General features: G+C 35.4%; 1 protein-coding gene across 7 annotated transcripts in view; it reads left to right on the forward strand.

Moving 5' to 3' along the window:
• LOC150101365 (serine/threonine-protein phosphatase 2A 56 kDa regulatory subunit gamma isoform-like) overlaps positions 1–18,683 on the forward strand; it is a 430,932-nt gene that overhangs the window by 136,859 nt on the left and 275,390 nt on the right. For all 7 annotated transcript variants that reach the window (XM_090400222.1, XM_090400219.1, XM_090400225.1 and 4 more), the window contains one exon: positions 9,817–9,909. In XM_090400222.1, the coding sequence (XP_090256348.1) occupies positions 9,817–9,909 (93 nt within the window). The remainder of the gene's footprint in view (positions 1–9,816; positions 9,910–18,683) is intronic.

Consider the following 18,683-nt stretch of genomic DNA (forward strand, 5'->3'; position numbering starts at 1 on the left):
GATGAGTTCTGTTGGGTTCAGTTCACAATGGTATGGTAGAAGATGAATAACTGTGTCCTTTCTGTTACCAATACTATCAATGCAATATTTTTGAAACTGACTTGACATTTGCCACAGAGTTAGTAGTTCTGTTTTCACCATATCAGAAATAAAACCGATTCCTTTTCCCTTCAGCCACCTCTGAATGTCCTTTTTGCATGTAGCCTGAGATGGCACATTTTCCAGTCGGATAGAATGGTAAGGTGCATTGCCATTACAATAATGCTGTTAGGCTCAATGTTTGGCAAAAACATGTTCTCGAACCAGTGTTCATAGTGCTTTCCATCCATTTCCTTATGATAATCGCCTTGTGATTTCTTCACTCATAAAATTTTAAGGGGCCCCTGGTACAAATCTGTCTTTGCTGCCCTCGTGCATTATACGAGACCCCTTTCCACTCAGTGCTTTTAGGCATGTTGTTAAGTCCAACAAAGATGTTTGAAGAGCATTTTTTACTGTCATGTCCTGGAGAACTTTAGTGCAGGTGTGACTTCCATTCACCCAGATTTTATCTGTATAATAAATTTTTCATCCCTCACGATGATATTTCCTGATAGAATGCAAATACTGGCAATGCCATAAAGTTATAACTTCTCTTTCCAGTAATGCCAATGATTTCTTTCTTGTGGCATTAACAAAACCAAGGTCCTTTAATAACTGGTAAGTTGTTTAATGAAATGTGAGGGAGATCTTCATCATTGGTTACAGCAGTCATTACCTTATATATCGTAGGAATTTCATTCTTTTAGAAGAAATTATGCACTTTATGATGAATTGCTGACAGTGTAAAGTTGTCGTATTTCACTGAGCATGTGCGTAGTCCTACGGCGCTAGGCCTCTTCTTTCCCAGGTGTACGCAGTTGTCCCGTTGTGGTCAGTTCCTTCTTCATGCAGTATACTGCCATCTTGCTTACACCTATCAGTTCTGCTGTTTGCTTCATGATATTGCCCACTGTTTCATCAGGATTTCTCGTCTGTAAACCAGCATAAACATTTAGTATAATGCGCTTTTCAGACTTCTCAGAGGTTTTTCCTTTAGGATGCGTTACTAATCTTGTATTCCTACTGCAAGTGGGAGTACGAGAGCCAATACCACAGTCATCTCTGCCATGTTTAGGGTAAAGTCGACATCGTCGGAGGCCATGTGATTAGATAATTGCATTTTCCAAATTATATGTTCCCTGTAACAGTTTAATGGTATGAAACATATAATTCTAGCATTGGCAAGTAAGGAAGTAGTAAAATAATTATATACAAAGTACCACATGATGTGATAACAAAAAAAATTAAGGAACAATTTTATGCAGCGTAAGCCTATAGTATGAACAGTAAGAAAAGACAGAAATGTAGCTTATTCCGCTACTTCCAAGATAACCTGAATATGAGTATAGATAAAACACACAAAATCTCAAGGATAAAGCCTTTCAAACTCTATAGATATATCGTGTATATGGGACATTATACAGAGAAGTATAGTCTATACTTTAGTTGTATGTAAGCAGTTAGGATTAAAAGATATACCTGAACATAGTTTGACATAAATCTACATCAATATGCCAAAAGCAGAAGACCAAAATATAAAATATTTGGACATAACAAAATCTGGTAATATTTTAAACCTCACAAATAAAATTAATTTTTTTATTTGTGAAATATTTTAATTTTACACGGCATACTACCTTTTGGTGTCAATGATAGATCATTAAATGCATTTTCTCGAAAAAAGAAAAAGTTGGAGATTATTGCTAAATTTTATCATGAATTATATAGTAATAAGAGGAAAGTAATAGCAACAATAGAGAAATGGATATTGAAAACTTTAATGGATATACAGTCAAAGATGATGAAGTTAAAGCATGCACTTACAGAAATGAAAAGCGTTTTTCATTTCTTGATTTGTGGAATTGATGGAATCCCATCTGGACTTGATGAAATAATAATAGAAATGTTAAGAAATGGAGGAGATCTCTGGCATATAAAACTAGCAGAATTGTATACTCGGTGTTTTAAGAACAAGAACCCCTAAAAATTGGAATATTGGAAAAATTATCATTTTCTATAAGAAAGGTGATAAAAGTGACATAAATAGACCTATAACCCTTCTCCCAGTCCTTCGTAAGCTTTTTACAAAAATATAGATGGTAGAATGAACAATATATTAAATTTTCATCAGTGAAAAGAACAGGCTGGTTTCAGAACATACTTCTCAACTTTAGATTATTTACAAGCCTTAAATCAAGTAATGGAAAAAACAAAAGAATATAATGTACCAATTTCTTTGGTTTTCATATAATGTAAAAAAGCCTTTGACTCAATAGATCTATACTGCTTGGATAGAAGTCAACGAACACCCCCCTCCCCCCCATGGACAAGGAGCATCTTACCATGTAATGCATCACACACACATATGTAACCAGTATAAATTGGAGGAATATAATGTACCCAAGTTAGTGCAACTGTGTCTGGGTGAAATGGCTGCAAGATGGAAAGAGGCATTGTAATGGAATGCCATGTTGCAAGCCTATCATTTCAGGAAATAGTTGACAAATTGGGCTATCCCAGGTAAACAATCACTGATATCATACTAAGATGTAAGCGTAGGAAGTCACCTGCAAGTGCTAACTGCAGTGGACAACCCACCACACTCACTGAATGTGACTCTAGGGTGTTACAAAGGATGTATAAAAACCACCATTCATCTGCTGACATATTGAATGCGGAGTTCCTGGCATTAACTGGAACACAAATCTGCACAAAAACATTCAGAACCAAGGCCCACAACATGAGCTTTCATGGTGGGACCGCAATATGCAAACCCCCACATTACCTGAACCAGCATTCAGCATCATCTTCCGTGGTGCAAAGAGCATGTACATTGGGATGTGGAAGCTTGGAAAGCTGTATTATGGAGTGATGAAAATATGCTACACCCTCTATTGAGGGTGTAGCATGTATCAGATGTAGGTGTGACAGATACCTGGTGAACATCTCTTACCAGAGTGCATAACTCCAGATGTCGCGGTATGATGGTATGGTCCTGTTTTTCCTGGTTTGTATTCAGACTTCTGGTTGTGGTGCCACAAACATTGAATTATGAGAGGTATCTGAACTTCTGGACAGTGCAATGCTTCTGCTTTGTGGCGTTTCTACAGAACTGATCATTGCATCTTTAAGCAAGACAGTGCACTGTGTCACAAGGCTGTTGCTGCTGTAACTGTGTGATTTTTGTGGACATAAATGTCACTGCACTTGACTGGCCTCCACAGAGCTCTGATTTCAAAGCTGTATTGAACATCTGTATTGACTACATTTTGACTAGAAGAAAACATCTTAAGGCAGTAACAAATTGTAAAGTAATCCCAACAGATCAAGTGGCGCAGCAACACCAGCTGCAGTGTGCAGACTTTGAAATAAAGTCGAAGATAAGAACCTTTGGAAGCCATGGGAGGAAGAAAATTAAGTGGTTTCGCTTAAAAGAAGAGAGTGTGAGGAACTGTTTTAGGGAGAAGGTGTTAGAGAGGATTTCGGATGGACTAGAAAGTGTACAAGACTGGTGGAGACATAATTCAAAAGTAATTCTAGGCTGTGCAATTGAGGTGCTTGGTGAAACATCCGGAAAGATTAGAGAGCAGAAGGAGGATTGGTGGTGGAATAATGATGTACAAGAAGCAGTGACAGCTAAGAAGGCAAAGCAGAAGTGGGACGAGTCAAGAGTGGAAGAAGACAGAGAGAAAAAGTGAGACGCCAAGCGAGTTGTTGCAAAGGCTACGGCATATCAAGACCTTATGATCAATTAGAAACAAAGGAAGGACAGAGAAAGATTTATTGATTGGCGAAATATAGAAATAAGGCTTCAAAGGACATTGTACATGTGAGGCAGATCAAAGACGCTGAAGGAAGAATATTTTGGAGGGATGTGGACATAAGAAACAGATGAAGAATATACTTTGAGGGACTTTTGAATGAGGAAAATGCGAGGACTCACAGAGAAGATGGGCAGCCTTCTGAGGGGATGGTGCAGAACATCAGTAGAGTGGAAATGAAGGAGGCCATGAAGAGGATGAAGAATGGAAAATTGGTGGGCCCAGGCAGGATTCCAGTGGAGACATGGAAGGCTCTGGGGGAAGAGGGAATTGACCTGCTGTGGGACCTGTTCATCAAAGTTTGCCAACAAGAAATTATACCCAAGGAATGGAGGAAAAGTACTCTTGTCCCCGTTTATAAGGGCAAAGGGGATGCACACGACTGTAAGAATTGCAGAGGAATAAAATTGATATCCCACACAGTGAAAATCATTGAAAGGGTTCTTGATGGAAGACTGAGGAAGGAGGTATAGATTGCAAAGGAGCAATTTGGCTTCATGCATGGTCGATCAGCCACAGATGCTATCTTTGTGGTACGACAGATGAAGGAAAAGTTTCGAGAAAAGCAACGAGAGCTACACCTGGTATTTATTGATCTGTAGAAAGCATATGAAAGAGTGCCAAGGCAAGAAGTCTGGAGGTGTCTGAAGGAGAAGAAGGTACCGGAGAAATATGTCAGGTTGGTGCAGGAGATGTACAGAAATGTGAAGACAAGTGTTTGAACCTGCCTGGGAGTGACAGAAAGTTTTCCAGTGTCAGTTGGCTTGCATCAAGGGTCTACATTAAGTCCGTTCCTGTTTAATATTGTGATGTAGGTGGTGACGGAGGAAGTGAGAGAAGAAGCGCCTTGGACTATGTTGTATGCAGATGACATCGTGCTGTGTGCAGAATCAAGAGAAGAAGTGGCAGCCAAACTGGAAAGTTGGAGGAAAGTACTGGAAGAAAGAAGTACAGAAGTAAGACCGAGTATATGTGTTGCAAAGTGGATGGCAGTCAGGAGACAGATCTGGAGCTGGAAGGAAATGTCATCAGTAAGGTCAGTGACTTTAGATACTTAGGTTCAACAATGAAAGAGGATGGTGAGGCTGAGAATGAAGTGAGATGCAGGATACAAGCAGGATGGAGAAACTGGAGAGAGAGAGATGGCTGGAGTGCTATGTGATAAGATGGTGTCGATCAATCTAAAAGGTAAAATTTACAGGACAGTAGTGAGACCAACCATGACGTATGCTTTAGAAACTGTGGCCCTGAGGAAAAATAACATCAGCAGGAAGGAGGTAGCGGAGATGAGAATGCTTAGGTGGATGTCCGGTGTGACCACAAAGGATCATCTGAGAAATGACAATGTAAGGGGAACGGTGAAAGTTACAAACTTAGGAGCAAAGATACAACAGGTAAGGTTGAAATGGTTTGGTCATGTGATGATGAGGAGGGAGGAAGAGTATGTGGGAAGAAAGGTCATACAGAAGGATGTGCAGGGGAAGAGGAAGCACGGACAGCCAAAGAAGAGATGAATTCAACATCTGCGGGATGAACTGAAGTGTCGGGTGAGGTCAAAGGACATTCACCCCACAACAGTCCAGGACCTCATTACATGCATATAAGAAGAATGTTCCAAAATTCCTATCAATCGCTGTCACACGCTTGTGGAAAGTATGCCTCCATTGGATTGCTGCAGTCATTTCAGCAAAAGGTGGTCGTACATCTTATTAAGGTGGATGCAATGGCATTATAGCTGTTGACTTCTTTCCAAGCACTATGTTTAAAATGCTTCTTGCTTTAGAACATAGGAATAGACGATATTTATATTAACTCATATATGAAATAGGTTCTACAGTAATAAATTTAAATGAAAAAGAGTGAAATAGAAATAAAAAGAGGAGTCAGACAGGGAGACTATCTCACCAAAATTAATTAGTACAGCCCTTGAATATGCCATGAGGAAATTGAACTGGTAGAAAAGAGGACTGAATATTGATGGAGAATACTTAAGCAATCTACAGTTTGCTGATGATATCATATAAATAGCAACATCACCAAAAGAAATGGAACTCATGATTATGGAATTAAATGAAATGGAAGTCTGACGATAAGCATACAAATAAATCATTCTCCCCCATCCCCCCCTTATTGCTAACTTTTATATATAAACTTTTGAGCAACATACTCTAGATTCCTTTACTTCAAAACCCAAATAGGTACGTTGAGGTTGTTTTTGTTAGCTGGTCCCATGGCTGCCAGACACCACCTAAGCAAACAACAAATGCATACAATTCACAATTGAAATTGAAAGTCAGAACACACTTCCAATTCATGAAACTCATAAGCTGTTACCATCACCCAACACAAAAATTAGGTATCATTAACATGCTCCAAACAGGTCTTTGAACATTTGCTTCAGTTAACAAGCACTTCAAAATGAATTAAAAGTTATCAGCTATGCTTTCCTAAAAAATTGGCTATAGCAAAAATACGATCAATAAAATTCTTTACAAGACTACATCTCCCAATAAAAATAAACTAGATTACATTAAAACTCTAACCATTCCATACATTAAAGGAGTATAAGATAAAATAAACAGAATACTACAGAAATACAACCTTAATGCCACCTTTAAACCTCTTTCAACTTCTCTAAGAATTCACTTCCATGACCAACCCTCAAGTATACCAAAACTGGACGTGCAGTTCCTATCTGAGAAAAAGAACAAATTAAATTTAATAACTATGGTCAATCAGGCCTTTCTGATCATTTCCTGAATACTTTACAAAGAATTGACTGGAAAGACACCTGTTCATTATATCATACCAAACTGTGGTATGAATGCAAATTTAAAGATGCCTGGGAAATTTTAATGAATTGTACTAATCTTAACAATAATGGTGTTCTGAAAATCCAAAGAATATGGATGGTTTGGCACATATTCTACCCACATAACCTTTTGCTCTAAAAGTTAATAATTATAAATTAGGATTAGTAATCCAGAGTCTTAGCCTTAATATAACAAACACTTATGTTAAATTATTGATTAGGCCACCACTATTGCTGTATTAAAAATATTAACATGAATTTGTTCTCTGACCATGTTATCAATAAATAGAATATAGCTTTGATGTAGTTTTTCACTTTTTTTTACAGGTCAGACCAGTTGAATAACAGTTGAAAGAGGGAGAGTTGTCTGTGAGGGGGATGGAAAGTGATTTGGAAAAATGTTTTGCCAGTTTTTATGTAGAGTACAAGGGTGGTCTGAAAAGTTCTCAGCCTAGCCATGAAAAAACGAATTTATAATTTCAAAATTCTTTTCATTTTTCAACATAATCTCCCTTAAGGCTAATACATTTATTCCAGTGATGCTCCAGCGTCATTATCCCATTCCTGTAGTGATTCTCAGTAAGATATGCAAAATACCCCTCTACTGCTGCAATCACCTCGTGATTTGAAGAAAAACACTGACCAGTGAGGAAGAGTTTTAGTTTTGGGAAGAGAAAGTCAAAGGGAGCCAAATCTGGGGAATAGGGTGGAAGTTTCAAAAATTCATAGTGCAGATCCCTTAATTTTCCCATTGCTAAAACACCTTTGTGGGCAGGTGCATTGTCCTGATGAAAGATTATTTTTTTCTTCTTTCTGCAAATCGGGTCTTTTCTCACGAATTTTTTCGTCTAGTCTGGTTAAAAGATAAGAATAATATTTCCCGGTTCTTGTTTTACCCTTTTCAAGATAATTAATAAACAAAATCCTTTAGCATCCCAAAACACCGATGCCATGACCTTTCCTGCTGATGGAACCGACTTTGTCTTTGGCGCTGAACAACCAGCTTCTGTCCACTGTTTTGACTGTTGTTTGGATTCTGGTGAATCAAAGTTTCAACCATAGCAGTAAATTGATGCACAAAATCGGTTTTATTCTTGTTTAAACGCTCCAAACACTGTTCAGAGATTTTCATGCAGTGCGTTTTTGATCTGCTGTGAGCAAGCACAGCACCCATCTTGCACAAAGCTTTTTCATTTGCAATTCTTCATGCAAAATATATCTTACGCCTTTTGAAATGCCTATAGTCTTAGCAATTTCATGCACTTTGACTTGCCGGTCATCTAGTACCATATCGTGCACTTGATCAATGATTTCTGGTGTTGTTACACTTTTTGGACGTCCTTCACGTGGATCATCTTCAAGGCTGGTATGGCCTTGAAGTTTGTTTAAACTCGGCAGCCCACTTCTTAATTGGCGAAAACAAAGGATAAGAGTGCCCATAAACTTCTATGAACTTCAAATGAATTTCTTTTGGCGTTAAACCTTCTTTTCCAAAAAAATTTATAACCACACGATACTCAGTTTTATCCATTTCAAGGGATACAGACAACACTTTCGCTTCAGACGGCTGTATAAAACAAACTACTTGATAGAATGACTTGCAGTTTCACAATGGATGCTTATGACAGATGTACTAACTTAGAAGAAAAAAAAAATCATGCCAATAGTGTTGCCATCTACGGTCGAGGCCGAGAACTTTTCAGACCACCCTTATATGTTGTCAAACCATTTGGATGAAGGGAGTTATTAGGTTTAAAATAAAATTTAAAAAAAAAAAATTACTTCTTGACTTAAGAAGATTACTAAAAAAAAACTAAAACCTTTTCATGTCAAACCACTCAGAATTGTATGGGATCCCAAAAATTTTGAAACCTAATAACCCTTTTCTATCAGAAAAGATAGGTCAAGTTCTCTGCAAATATGACCTTCATACCACTTTCAAACCACTTATTCAGTAAAGATCACTTTCAACCTCTTGCATATTCTGGCACACACAGAATTCCTTGTGTCTATAGTTTAGCCTGCTGTGGACAGACTGGTATATTGGTTAACATCCACCTTGAAGAACACAAAATTTACATCTGTGATCCATATGGGAAGTTGGAACTAGCAGACCATATTGTGGATATTACTTTGCATATGATTAAATGGAAGAAGATATCAGTATTATATAGAACTTACTATAGGTTCTAGATACGATTTTTAGACTCATCATCTGCTATGATGCACTTCCCTCAACCTTAACAAGTATGGTTGCATTAATAAGCCAAAGATCTAGGAGGCAGTCATTCTGAGACCAGATAGTCTGACTTCTTCAAATTAACTTTCTAGTTATCCAGTCCATAGATAGTGCCATGTTACATCATTAGTTTTGTTTTAGTTATTACAATTTGAATTGTTTCTAATGTTTTTAGTTTTGGGCCTTTGTGTTTATCATATTTATTTGTGCTCTGAAGATGCTGGGTGAAAAAGCAGCAAAATATTAATAATTTCAATAAATTTATTTTTTCCTACCTTGGTGTTAATACTGTAAGTGCTATTATGAACAATCAACAACACCGTACTCTTTCTATACATATAAGTTGTTCCTTTTTTTTTCTTCTTTGTCAGTTGCCCATATGGATCATAGAATTTCTTATTTGTACTTCAGTGTGACCAGAAGTAGAATTAAGTTATGCTGTTCTGTGTTTATTTCAATATTTGTCCATATTGCCCCATCCCCACAGAAATGTATTTTCAGTGTATTACATAAACGTAAATCATTTGTCATGCAGTTTTCTTATACTTTATTTCTAATCCTGATTTGACCATAAATTTCAGTGTCTTATGCATTCACTTGATTTTTTTTTTTTTTTTTTTGTGTTGTAACTGATTATAAAAAGTTGCTGAGATGTTGCATAATTCTTTCTGAACTAAAACTGAACAACTGTATATTAGTCATAATGCTAGAGCACACTACTTTATCCTTTTTATCAGTAACTGAATGTGTAATATGCCCATATTGAAATTGTTTGTTCTGTTTTTCCTATTAGTAGTTAGTTTCATAATTTAATGCATTGTTTTAGATTTGATTTTTTAGGATTTTTTTTTTTTCCTCTACAGCTTGTTTATGAATTTTTTCTTCGTTTTCTGGAATCAACAGATTTTACACCAAATGCAGCCAAGCGATATATAGATCAAAAATTTGTATTGCAGGTAAGTTATGAATTTGTTATAAGCTTTCATTCTTTTTTTTTTTTTTTTTCAACTGCAAATGACAATTGGAAGAAAATCCACTTAGTTTTATATTTTAACCAGAGTTCAGAATGATTGTTTTGCAACTGTAAGGTTTCCTTTTATGTGTATCACCAGTCCACAATCCAGTGATTGTATATCTTTTTTTGTCAACTTAAGAATACCAGTTGAGAGAACAGTATTTTACAAAATGAACTGGTAGGGAAATGAATTATCCTTGTAATATGATGGTGCATATTTTTACTTCATATTAGTGAGTTTGTGTTATGAATCAGAGACAAAAATAAATTCTTTGTATATTTAGTGGCAGGATACCATTACAGAATCACAGTATTGTGCATTTAGACTATTTGTTTACACATATGCCTTAAGATTTGCTAGTACAATTGAACTCTGCCATTTATAAAAGGTGCAATTTTTGAACATTGACTTTATGGGATTTACAGGTACTATGGTAGTATTATGTGATTAAGTTTACATTATTATCGGCTAGCTTCAATTCAAGAGTTCTAAATTAATCTAATATTTGTAAGGTTTGAAGTATGGTCACATCATTTTGGTTTTCTAATTATGGTTAACTTCTTCGATTTTGATTTTTCCCCTGGCTCTTTTTCCTGCTATCAGACATTTATGTTGCTAATTATTTTCTACTCTCCCATTTGGTTTAAGCAGCTGTGCCATAGACTAGCCCTATTCACACATACTTGCATATCAGCAATCCAATTTTCTTTTTTGACATGCTTTTTCCATTGATGTCATATTTATTCATTCCTCTAATTTTCCTCACAACTCATATCTATTTGTAAGGTTCTGCATTTTGTAGTATGATTCACAAAGGAATAAAACAAATAAGATATTTATTTGTTAATATTTTTCTTGATTTCTAACCATCATCTTCCAAGTACAAACAGTGTCACAGTATAATGAGTGTTAATAGTCAATATTAGCAGAAAGCACCTTCAGTTCGAAAACACACATAAAAAGAGGACTGACATACTATTTTGGAAAAATGTAATATTGGATAAAAAGAAGTTTACAGGTGAAGATTAGTGTTCCTCATAAAACGACTGTTTCTACACCATTTTTGTCAATTAATACAGCCATGCTTATTGAAGTTATGTATGTACTGAATTGTTTTTTCTTTTCAAATTTTGCCAATCAGTCTCTAAGATTCAAGAAGGAAAGCAGTGGAGTCTGAAAGAGATGGGATAGGATGCAATATTGCAGACCTATCCATTTGGCAAATTGTTGACAAATGGACCCATTGGGCTATTCTAGGTCAACAGTCAGTGATACCATTCTGAAATGGAAGCACAGCAAGTCAACTGCAACTTACATCCTACTGGCCTCTCTCCATGTACATAGCCGTTCACGTTCTAAGTACGCGCTAACTAAAAAAAAACTTGGTTCTCCGACTGTAACCAGTCAAATCACATCAGCAGAATTCCACACATTTGCATTCTCTTTCAGAAATAACAAATAAAAAATAATAATCTGTAATTCACATAAAATACATTTAAATATGATAAATACAAATTCTTATAATACATATGCACAGCTTTTTATAATATTAACACAGGAATAAATAAAATAAATTGAATGACGTTTTAACACAGAGTCCTTTCATTACTAATACATATCCCAAAATTATATAATTAAACAATAATAAACAAACTCAAAGTAATTATATGAATAATAATTTATAAGCAAGAGACTAACAACAAATGATATTTACAAGTCTTAAGTTATGGCAGATTATGTTAAATGTGAATGAAGTATTATAATTCCCAAATATCTTCATTCACAGTTTAACACCATTGACACCATATAACTGTAGCACGTTGATTAGCTTCTCTCTTGGCACCTTGTCATATGCCTTTTCCAGATCGACAAAACTTAAATACAGATCTTTGTTATATTCCCATGCTTTCTCAACTATTTGTCGTAAAGTGAAGATCTGATCCTGAAAGCCTCTATTTGGCCTGAATCCAGCTTGTTCCTCACCAAGCTTTTCTTCCACAATTCTTCTCAACCGTTTCTCAAGTATACTTGCATATATCTTACCAGGAACACTCAGTAGAGAAATACCTCTGTACTTCTCACATTCAGTTTTATTTCCCTTTTTTATATTTGGGTACTATTAGAGCTCTACTCCAGTCATCAGGAATTTGTCCCTCTGTCCAGGCTTTCTGAACTATGCAGTGCAGCCACTGTAAGACTTTTATACCACCATACTTCAGCATTTCTGGTCAAATATCATCTACTCCTGCTGCCTTTCCACATTTCAAGCCTTTGATGGCTTTTTCTACTTCAAGTATGGATATGTATTCCTGACTGTATGCATGTTGAGTGTTTTTTAACATTGTGCTATCACTGCTTGTTTCATTTAACAATTTTTCGAAGTAATTACCCCATGCTTCAAGAATATCTTTTTCTCCCGTTTTCTTGTCACCTTTATCATCCCTAACTCTTTTTACAGCACTCTTTCCCTCCATTCCTAAGCTTCTTCAACAACCTCCAGAATATTTTGCCACCTTCTTGATATTTATTTTCTATATTCTTGCCAAAGTCCTCCCATTACTTTTGTTTAGCTAGTTTTGCACAGTGTTTCACTTTCTTACATTTGTCTCTGTATTCTCTAAGAGCAAAAGCTGACTTATTTGCAAGGAACTTTTGATATGCTTTCTTCTTTTCCTTCACTGCTTCTTTAACTTCCTGTGTCCAATATGGAGTTCTGATTTTTCTTGTCCTTGCAGACAACCTCACCACATTCCTCTCTGGCTGAATCACTCAGGGTTTTCTTCAAGGCTTGCCACTGAATCTCCAAGGTTTGGTTCCTGTTCTCAAACTCTTTCATTTTTTCTTCAATAATCTTTGTGTATTTTATTCTACAGTTCACATCTGAGAGCTGCTCAACTTTTATTCGCTTTAAATCTTTCTTACATGTTATTCTTTTCAGTATGAAATTCAATTTTATCCTGCTCAAGACTAAATAGTGATCACTTTCGATTTCGTATCCTCTGCACACCCTGGTGTTCTGCACCAAGGAGAAAACATCACTGTGAACAATAACATAGTCAGTGAGACTTTTCTTATTCCTTGCTTCTTCTGTCCATGTGAATTTGTGCACATTTTTATGTTGGAAAATGGTGTTAGTAATGTCCATGTCCTGAGCAGAAATCCAACAGGTATTTGCCATTATTATTAGCTTTGCTCTTTTTTTCCAAATTTTCCCAAAATATTTTTGTATGTCTGACAATCATTTCCTACTCTGCTGTTTAGATCCCCAACAAGGACCAACTTTTCCTTTTTGATTGTGTCAGTTTCTTGTTCTGATATTGAACGAACAGTAGAACCTTCTGTGGGACCATAGGCACAAATAAGTCTCATTGTCCAATTCCCCATTCTGATATTAGCTCACATCACTCTACTTGAAAAAACTGCTGCCATTCAAGAAGATTAGCCTCATATTTTGTGTTGAATGCTATGGCTTCTCCATCTTTTCTTTGATTGTCATTTCCTGAATATAACATTTTGTATTTATTGCTCAGAAAGATCTCACCAGTTTTTATCTTTTTTGTTTTAGTCACCCCTATTATGTCGATCTGGTACTTATCTAACTCCTCAGCTAGTTCCATTTCTTTGCCATTGAGGCTTCTTATGATGATGATAGTACCGATCTTCAATTCTGGTGATATTGAGTTGGGGTGTGTTTTAGGATTTGTTCGAGTAGCTGACTTTTCACTGTTAACCCTGGTTCCTTGGCAAAAATAACGGGGGCCTTGTTTAACCGGGCGACGCCCCAGCCGGCATGAAATTTTTTCATGTTGTACCATCATTTTGTATATTGGTTTAAGCCAATAAGAATACAATTTGGTCAGCTAAATCCCAAATTGCCAGCCCATCATCGTTCGTTCAATATCTAGGTAGATATCCAACAGGATGCACCACGAGAAGGTGAAGATTGGACATTAGGTCAGAAGCTCTGGTCGGTTCTCCGCATTCCTTTAACGGCTATGTGGAGGTCTACTCTCAGTTATACAGCTTTGACCCTTAAGCACCCCATGTTGATAGTATCGATCTTGAATTCTGATGTTCAATTGGGATGTGTTTTGGGAATTTTCCAGTAGCTGACTTTTGGCTGTTCCACCTGGCTCCTTGCTGAAAACAGTGGAGCCTTGTTTAACTGTAATGCCCTAGTCGGCGTGAAATTCTTTCATGTTCTACCAACATTTTATATTGTGGTTTAAGCCAATAAGAATACAATTTGGTCGGCTAAATCCCAAATTGCCAGCCCTTCCTCATTAGTTCAGTATCACGGTAGTTACCTAACGGGGTGTACAACAAGAATGTGAGGATTGAACATTAGGTCAGAAACCCTGGTCTGTTCGCTGCGTTCCTTTAAAGGGTATGTGGAGGTCTCCTCTCTGTTATACAACTTGATCCTTAAGCACCCTGATCATTTATTTTTAATACAATATCCTCTAAACTGAATACAATGTGTGCATCATTCAGGTAATTTTTTGAAACACCTTTGGTAAACATTTTAAAGGTATAGCATGATTTCACTGATTCAAACTGACATCCTTTGAATTTTGTTTTCAGTTTTAGAAATAAAAGAAAATAAAAAAATTCTGTAATGCCATATCTGGCAAATATAACAGGCTTTTGTGCACTATCGTTGATATTAAAGCTGCTTTGTGTTTAATGCATCATGTGCAGGTGCACTGTCATCCAACAACAGACTGCTGTTTGTTTGGTACTGTTCCTCTCTCTCATCTTATATGTTGATTCAGATGTTGCATGATACCATATTAATACTGACTGCTAATTGTTAAGCCATTTGGAACAAACTCCCTATGAACGATTCTATTGATGTGAAGAAAATAACGATTATTTTGATTCAGGGCTCCTCCTTTTGTTGCCTCAGAAACACTAGTGATCATCATTACATGCTTTACTTTTTTATTTCAGGGTCATTTTGGAAACAGTACAGTTTGTCACCAGTTACAATTCTCTCCACAATGTTATGTTTTTGGACAACCGTTTCAATGAAATTTTCATTGAAATCAACAATTTCATCAGCAATCAACACACTGCTCTCTTCATTCAGGAGTCAAAAAACCTTCTCAGAATTGTGAACAAATCTGTATTTCTGTAAATTTTCCAGCAGAATTCACTCAATTCCTGCTTCTTTTCAATATTTAAGTGCAAATACCCGAGTTGTGATTTGATGATCACTTAATGAGCTCATATACTTCCACATTTTCACCGATCTGAACTGAGAAGAGACAGGCTTTCCTGATTATGGATTTTCCTGACCTCTATTTCAGCTATCTCAAGATCATGTGAACCACACAAAAACTTGTGAACTTTGTGCAGTCATTCTCCCTATATGGTTATAAGGTCATTATGTTTCTGAGACATTTGCTCAGTTTAAAATACATTTTATCATCACTCATTGGTTCATTTTCAAATTTTTGACACACATATCCACACACATATGCTAACACCATGACACTCAAACAGTATGTATGCGTGAACTAATTGAAGTTACTGCAACACACATGTGCTTATTAGAAAGATACTGTAAAGGCTAAAATGATATATATACTGTTTTGTCCGAGTCTGTTAACAGTATGCTCGTAAAAAGAAATTTTTTTTACTTTAAGTGATCACTTATATATGTATTCATGGGCATTGACTCAGTGACTTTGATACATTTAGAAAGATATTTAATGACTAAAAAACAAAGAATTAATTAAAAGCTTTAATGATAAAAAACACAACTAGTTTCGGCTTTTTACAGCCTTCATCAGGTATCGTTTTAGGAAGAGGAAACAATAATAATAAAAAAAAAATTGAAGATTCTAAAAAACTGAGAAGTACAGATAAATTGCAGTACATAATTGAAATAAAAAATGTTGTATTAACATTCAAGTTGTTCTATTTTACGTGCCATTGTTTGTTGTATGCGTGGTAGCAGACTCTCGAGAACACCAGTACTGAATAACAGCAGTATGGCTATCAGGGATGTTATAGCTTAAATTGTTTTTTAAATGTTCAGGATTAAGGACAATCTCCCTGGATTCCACTATCCTTCTTTCAAATTCATCATGGCAGCAGAAAATGTTTTCAGATCTATCCCAGGAAATTGAGTGACCTTGAAAATCATCATGAGGATTGTTAGAGAAGAGAAGTTATTATTGTTTCCTCTTCCTAAAAAGATACCTGATGAAGGCTGTAAAAAGCCTAAACTAGTTGTGTTTTTTATCATTAAAGCTTTTAATTAATTCTTGGTTTTTTAGTCATTAAATATCTTTCTAAATATATATATATATATATATATATATATATATATCACTTAATATACACACAGCATATATCATTAGCACTTAAGTGTACATGCATTTTTTATATGCAAGTACACAGCAAAAGATGTTGATTCCATACAAAGGTTCAAAACCATCCATACCTAGAATGCACTTATCATGCATAATTATTGTTGTTTAATTCAGTTGTCTGTGATTCCAGGCAATAGAAATGAGAGTAGTTGTGATTGCTTATAAAAACATGTATAGAAAAGTTTCTGTTTTCGTTAATTTAGTCAGATGCTTGAATTGTAAATAAATAATCATATATGCTTTTTAAACTGGTTGAAGCATTATAAACTGAAATTTTAAAAAGACCATTCATGTCACTAAATTATTTATGAAGTTATTAAAATATGTATAAATATGTCTAACTTGAATTTTGTATTTGCTATTACTATTGTCGTGACGTGTTCTCTTGACGTTCAAATCCGCCATCTTGCTAAAAGTCACTTTCATAAAATAAAGGAAAACTAATTGCAAATTAATCACTGATCTAAGGGTAGAGAAATTTCTATTATACTGCGCCACTCTATCCTTAGATAAGTCTATATGAATTAGTAGGATCAATTCAAAATTAGTTAGCAGTCTTTTCATTCATTCTGGCCGAGGTATTTTATTTTCCACTTGGGATTCCCGCAAGATTCGAATTTTTGTGAACGGTGCAGTAAAAAGAATTTCAGGCAAATACAACAGTTAGGTTAACAAATAAAGCATTTAATATAGGTCATATAACACTTCTATAAATTTTACTTCTAATTTTAAACAATAGAAATAAGTCAAACATTAAGTCAAGTCAATTACATTAGCACAATCTTCCAAGTCTTCACATCTTTTTAGCTTCTGGATTATAAAGTTTTTACACTTAAATGAATATAATAGAACATCCAATCTAATTAGTTTTCACACATTTTTCAGTCATGCTATAAGTTCAAAATATTACAGGATCTAATACCTGAAAATAATCTTTCAAACAATTCCTATCTCCAACTCTCAATCACGAAGGGTTTCCACAATTAAAGTTAACAATTCACTATGATAGACCTTACCAGAAATGGTTCCTAGAACATCTATTATGTTGTGAGCAAACTTCTGGAATTCACTTATCACACTTAAAGAATAAAAACACATTTACAAAACTTATCCGCAGTTATACTTAAAGCACTATCAATTACGCTTCAGAATTCTTGACATCAATTAGGGCACTTCAACTATCGTTATTACCACTCATAAATTAATTAAAATACTGTGAGGTTCTCTTTAGGGCAAATCGGAAATAAGCTGCAATACTAGATCAGCTGGGTTTATTCAGAATTCTTCCTTGAATGTTCAGCTTTTTACTTTATCCGATTGTAGCTTTAAATTTCCTTCTATTACTACTGCTGATTTCAATTTCAGCTAACTATAAAATTCGTTACGTTCTTGCTCACTTATAAAAATTATCCACTTAACTCCTACCCTAAGAACCTTTTATTTACTTCTACTTCTCTAGTTTATCCCCTTGCTACTTTTTACTTCCAAAATTCCGTTCCGACTCTCTTACTACGTATATATTTTCTCTTCTTATTTTGCCCACGCTTCCTTCACTCGCGCTCGTTTATTTCACGCGTCTCTATGACAACCGATAAATGTAAACATTCTCGCGAATGTTACATTAGGCTATACAACTACATTCAGTTATTACATAACGTTAAACTTTCACAAAAAGGAATAAATAGAATATTTGCATTTCAATAAGTGCGTAGTTAAATTACAAATACAAGTTCTTATAATATTGACATAACAATAAATAAAATAACTTAATAATATTTAATACAGAACCTCTTTATCATTAACACTTTTTTTTGATTAAATAATTAAAAACTTGATATAATTAAGGCAGTTATATGATATCAATTATAATTTGTTATTTACATTAAATAATATTTACAAATATAGTTCTTGTGACGGAAAATCATGTTGGATTCTGAATCAAATAACATTTATTCTAATTTCTACATAATCAGAATCCAACACTATGAAGTGATTTGTAATTTATTATTATTAAGAGAGACCTACAGGGAGTCAGAGACTCATCGAGGGAGTCCACGTACTACACATACCAGCTATCATACTTATTCTTGAATTCATTCACACTGCTTGCACTCACAACATACAATGGCAATCTATTCCAATCACGCACCACCCTCTGAGAGAAAAATCTAGCCCTCACTCCCTTTAGCGGCCTTCATTCTCAACTTTCAAGGATTTTTAACACTCTCCTTTGTGCTCTCTCCAGTATATCAGAATTGCAACAGAAACCAGGAGACCAGACCTGTGCATAATAGCCTAAGTGAGGTGTTATCAAGGCCTTGTAAAGAGGCA

Source organism: Typopeltis vanoorti, chromosome 11 (genome assembly GCF_054136105.1).
Source record: "Typopeltis vanoorti isolate ZY-2024b chromosome 11, IOZ_Tvanoo_1.0, whole genome shotgun sequence".
Lineage (NCBI taxonomy): Eukaryota > Metazoa > Arthropoda > Arachnida > Uropygi > Thelyphonidae > Typopeltis > Typopeltis vanoorti.